Consider the following 5647-nt stretch of genomic DNA (forward strand, 5'->3'; position numbering starts at 1 on the left):
TCCATCTTACGACCTTAGTATTATGTTGCCTTATCATGCATTTCAAAGTGACGAGCCTAGAACACCTACCGCCTATCATTATAAGGCTGAAGTTATTAAGTGTATTTTTGACTAGACATGGAAAGAATAAGCATATGTCGCAATTTAGGAAAAATCTTTATTGTAATGGTTCATGGGGAAAAGTTGTTAACACCCGTAGGAGGTTATCCGAAAAGTAATGGTGGTGTATCAAAAATGAATCTATGGATTGGCATGTGGCATGTGCTTGCAAGAAAGAATATACCAACACTAACTCTACAATAACCTCATTTAACTACGTTGTAGTTATGAAAGGGTTGCATGTTGCACTTTCATCGTGCATAAAATTCATTCATCAAGTGTTGCATTTGGGAAAGGTTGCAGGGTTTAAACAAAGCATGAGATTCTAAAGTGTAGATAACAAGGTAGTAGACATGATTATTTGAAGTAAGTCCTAGTAGGTCCTAAGAAAGTTGGTGTCCAGCTTATCATGTATTTTTACTTTACCAATGAAAGATAGAGTGAGTCGCATGTTTACATGTATTGTGGTAGTCGAAACTATTTTTCTTCTTTAGATCTAGTTTATTATCTCTAGGGAAGGATTCATCCTTGTCGCGAGACAAGCATAGTGAATTATCCAAATCACCTAGCCCGCAAGGGATTCGTATGGGCAGGGTTCAGTCAATACGATAGATACCCCAAACACTAACTAGGGATTAGCACGTTAAGGATTCGGCCAAGTTTTCCAATTGTCGCTAAGTCGAAACCTTCATGCCCAATGGTCCTACCCACATTCCCGAAATGTTGAGTCAATTGGATGCTCATGCAAATAATAATCTAGGGTTTCTACCCTAAGGATCAATCGTTCAAAATGATGAAACTCGAATTGAGTTGGAACCCCTAGGACCAAACGTTGTCGATCTAGTGAAATTAGGGATGGGTTGGGTAAAAAGACACCCTAAACCCTGCTTCTTGTCTGAAGATAATTCCGTGACCAGAAAACGCCATTCAATAGGTGAAATGATCTCTTGGAATGGAGGCGACACTTGTGCAACAAGTTGCAACGTCGCATAGCCTTGTGGTTTGATCGCAAGAAAGTTTTGCCATTCCTTGGAATGAGGTTGGCAGGTTCTTGCGCAAGTTTAACTTGCAAGGGGGATGGGTAGTCATCCTGTTACTTCGCCCTCATTAGGGAAAATTTGCCAAGTTAAGGGTAGTTAGGTATTTGCTTGGACGCAAATGATTAATCAATAAATTAAAGCGTCATGCCGCCGGGATTTACTATTAATAAAAACCTAAGGTATTGGTTAAGTTGGGTTAACATGGAATGACCCTAACCCAAGGACAATAGGAATCTTGCCAAGTTGCAATTGATTCCGGATCGAATGCTGGATGCATTCGGAGAGAAGGAGTCACTCCTTAACAGTTTGCCAAATAAACGACCACTGGAATTGATTGTGCTTATAACAGTTTAGAAAGCACTGTTTGCATTGTTTGTTCAAGGAACTAAAGGATGAAAAGATATATAAATGCTTCAGGTTGAAGGCCTGAAGGGAGGGGCAGCTTCAGTTACCCCCGACTGCCTGCCTGACCCTAACCAAGGGGGTTGTTGACCGCGCCGGGAACGTGGACCGAACCCGCCGCGAGAGGTCTTTCCGTTGAGCTCTACTTGGAGCAGGAGGACGCTTGGGTGCCAGGGGGGGCTCTGGCCGTAAATCCCTCGCCTTCCGGGTCCTGCACAAGAGCTGACGTGACTCGGGATTGGATCTCGAGGCCCGCATACTAGTCTGCGGGCAGAAGCTTGGAATAGTGATCCCTAGTGGATTACTGAATAAGCCTTCGGGCGGATTATGGACAAGCCTACGGGCGGAACTCCTTGTATTTCAAAGATAAATGATGATATGATAATAAAGAAGATGTTTGATATTGTTTTTCTATGTCACGTGATAAGATTACGTGAAGGAACCAGTGCTTAACGGGATTAATTAAGGGAGCTGGTTGTTATATGTCAATTTAATGTGTTAGGTAATTACATAACTAAAACAAACCGAGGAAAGTGCGGAGGATGGACCATGGGTCCGTCCTATGGATGGGTGGTCCCGGTTAGCCGGGAACTTTTCTCAAATATCTTGAAAAACAACAGGATGATCATCATCATCAAAACAAATAACGAGAACGATGACCTAGAGGTACATCTTACCCGATTTACGCTGTTTTAGGGGAACGGAATGGGACTATGCCTTATGGCAGAGAGGTTGAGCCTTGCATCCCTCTCGTTTCCCATTCTCCTTGAACCAAGTGCAGCGTGAATCCGCTTCGGACCTGGCGCTTCTGCGTAAAGTAGTTCGCTCGGGTCTGACGCTAGTTGCTGTTAGCTAATGACCAAACAGGAAAACACTAATTCCGGTCGATCCTAAGTGGGAAACGGCCAGGATACTTCCGCTGCGTGGCAGACACGGAAAGACCTAGATTGCAAAACCCGTAACATTCCGTAGGAGTGCCGGGCGGAGTTTTCTAGACATCCTTTCCGATGGACTGCTAAGACGTGTCCTGGATGATTCTAGTGGACACGTTACACGAGGTCTCAACATGTGCCATGCTTCTAGCTCCTCTTGGAGCATACACCGTGTGCCATGAGAGCAGTCTATGGGGAGGACCGTCATATTCCAGTCTCGAGCTAAGAGTGCACGCACATCCCCAATATGATCCTTCATTAGTCACCATTGCTTAGCATGCTAGGCAGAATTATTGGCTGCATACACAACGACGAGTATGAGTTCTGTGCCACTGGCGTCTACTCTAGTTGCCACTACACTTCCATCTCCGAGCTTCCATACATGTCGAGGTTTGAGTGAGTTGTGTATTAACAAGATAGTACCACCTTTGCCCCTGCCACTACGGTCGTGTATGATAGTGAAATCATTGATTGACATAGCGCAAACATTCTCCTCATCCATTTTCACTTCCTGTAATGTTATCACATGCAGTTTGTATTTCTGATTATTCTATAGCACACTTATGGGTTGTGTTAATAAAAGATTATATACATTTATACACAAGTGTGATTATAAGGGAGTGGTATACAAAATAAGCAAGCTATAAGGTTGCAAGGATTGAAAGCTTCTCAATGATAATAAATCTTTATAAGTGTAAATCTGATCTAGAGTTTCTAAAATATAGAACTACTAAAATGCCATTGAATCATTTTCATTGGAGAAGTATCTATATTAATATATCACAATTAAATATCATAGATAATAGCTAGTCAATTAAATTGAAATATATATATAGTTTTGTTTTGTTTGCCTAATGGCTAAATGAGAGAGAGAGAGAGAGAGAGAGGAATGAGAAGAATAAGTTGAATTCTCATCTCAGTATAGTTTGGGAAATGTCAAAATAATGTAATGTGGTAAGTTTAAAGTAGAAGATAATATGCAAGCCATGAGAGGATCAATGTGAATAAATAGCTCCATTATACAGGTTTGTCTTTGGAAATCTTTGAGAAGTTATAAACGCTATTAGCAGACAGCTTCGTTTTTCCTGATATTGGTCTTCCACACGCATATTAGTGAATGTATAACATCCTAATATTGCATTTTCAGTGTGTTCAGCATTATATCAGTCTTAAGTTGCCAAAGCACTCGAAAAATGGACGATGACAAGAAATCGATAGATCCTCCATGAAGGCAATGTTTGGAATTGCTTATCACTGAAACAAAAATGTACAATGGAAACTAAGAGGTCATCCTCTTACTTGAAGTCTCTCAGGTACTACCTATCAAACACATTTAGCCATCCAGAGGCTTCACTGCCACCTCACAAGACATCGGCCAAATGAGACGACAAATTACATATCCGTCTCGTAAAACAATCCACTCTAGACGCTGCAGGTGGCAGTATAAAAATCTCCAACTATGCTTGCAGAGTATAAAGTTGTCACGAGCATTGATGAGTGATGCTACTCTTCGCCTTCGTCAGTCACGAACTTTCCAGTGCCGGGGTTGATGGCAGCGACGAAGAAGAAGAGGACCCAGAAGAGGACGAGGGGCTCGATCTCATTAATGGGGACTCCGGTCTCGATGTTGAGCTGCGCCAGGGTGCCCTTGCCGGTGATGACCTCCCCGATGATGGAGAAGGCTATGCCCAACTGAGCCATCCTTCCAACAAACAGTTCGTTGGCCTTGGTGAACCCGAAGGTCGGCCCTGCAGTCAGAAATCCAGTCCCCAAAATATATACTCAGAGCCCCGTGACATTGAATCCATCTCTAAAAATGTGCATCAGCCAAACCCTCAGCTGATAGATTATTAACAAGGGCACGCTACCTCCGCTCAGGATCAGCAGAATGAAAACATACCTCCCTCCTTCAACCCCAGAGCCCCTTTGAGGCCCTTGCCGGGGGGGATGACAGCCTTGTCCAGGCCTGTGCTCTCGGGTACATCGTCGACGAATTTCCCTCTGTCTCCCAGGGCTCCAATGGCTCCCAGCAGAGTAAACAGAATGAAGAACAGCAGCAGCGGCTCTGTCTCAGTTAGCGGCAACCCGGTTTCCAGGTCGAACTGGGCAAGGGTTCCCTTCCCGGTGATGGCCTCTCCCAGCAGGGAAGCCTGTAGGGAAGCAGTGAGGAGTTATTCCATCTATGATAAGTCCCAGATCCAGAATAGGAGTCACATCGGCATGCTTTGACATTGCTCTATGATTAAACACTTACCGCAAACCCTATCATGGCCACTCGTCCCACAAAGAGCTCGTTCTGCTTGGTGAAACCTATCCCTCCCGAGGTTCCGAAGATACCATCCTCCGCCTTGCCCTTGGGCTTAGAAGAAGCAGTCGTCTGCAGTACACACATACAGGACCATTTCATGTCACAGTAGGCAGTACACATAACGCAGAATAGCTCCAGAGCATCTTATCTAGACTGACAAACAATAGTTAAGCTGACGGTGCGAGGAAGACATTGCAGCATTTTACGGGTGAGGGGGTACATTGTCACCTTCTTGGTGCTTGTTTTGGGGGTTTTGGTGCCGAAGAGGGCCAAGGTCTTAATACTTCTTCGGCTGCGAGTGCAGGAGTCGAGGGGTGGGGCGAAGGAAGCTAGGCTGTGGAGGGAGGATGGATGGAGCTGGCGGAGACCAGAGTCTGCGAAGAGTGCAGTGGAGGAGGAGCGAGAGAGAAGAGAAGACTGAGCCATGGCGCCGATGAAGGGACGACTGTGTTGGTCCTCTTCTTCGTCGGCTGCAGTTCTAGTGCTACTGCTCTTTCAGGCGAGGTGAGGGAAAATGCAGGCTCACTGGAGCTGAGAGGATGACAGGGAAAGGCAAGCGATCGTGGGCCTTGGGTCACGAAGCAGGGGAGGGAAAACAGGGCAGTGTAGGGGAAGATATTCTCGCTCTCTCTCACTTTTTCAAGATTGATTGGAGAAGTTGTCTGGCTCGCGCTATTAAATGAACAAAGGGAGAGAGAGAGAGAGAGAGAGGATCATGTTTTTTTTTTTTTTTCTCATTCTGTGAATCAGATGATGAGAGGCTCTCCTTGGACCTCTCATATTGTCGTCCACGTGTCAAGCTGTGGTGACGGCCCAGGAGACGATCAGAAATGGTGGACTCTCCTTCCTCCAACCCAGCAGCCCTC

At 45.0% G+C, this 5647-nt stretch overlaps 1 protein-coding gene across 1 annotated transcript; it reads right to left on the bottom strand.

The window, feature by feature from the left end:
* Nucleotides 1–3699: 3699 nt before the first annotated feature.
* NPQ4 (Chlorophyll A-B binding family protein) lies at nt 3700–5433 on the bottom strand. Its single transcript, XM_087665530.1, has 4 exons — nt 5010–5433; nt 4728–4850; nt 4374–4623; nt 3700–4221 (listed from the first exon to the last, which is right to left on the bottom strand). The coding sequence occupies exons 1-4, from the start codon at nt 5205–5207 to the stop codon at nt 3977–3979; spliced, it is 816 nt and encodes a 271-aa protein (XP_087521656.1). The 5' UTR covers nt 5208–5433; the 3' UTR covers nt 3700–3976.
* Nucleotides 5434–5647: the final 214 nt, after the last annotated feature.

Source organism: Lygodium microphyllum, chromosome 24 (genome assembly GCF_053477565.2).
Source record: "Lygodium microphyllum isolate KBCC chromosome 24, Lygodium_microphyllum_v1.1.10, whole genome shotgun sequence".
Classification (NCBI taxonomy): domain Eukaryota; kingdom Viridiplantae; phylum Streptophyta; class Polypodiopsida; order Schizaeales; family Lygodiaceae; genus Lygodium; species Lygodium microphyllum.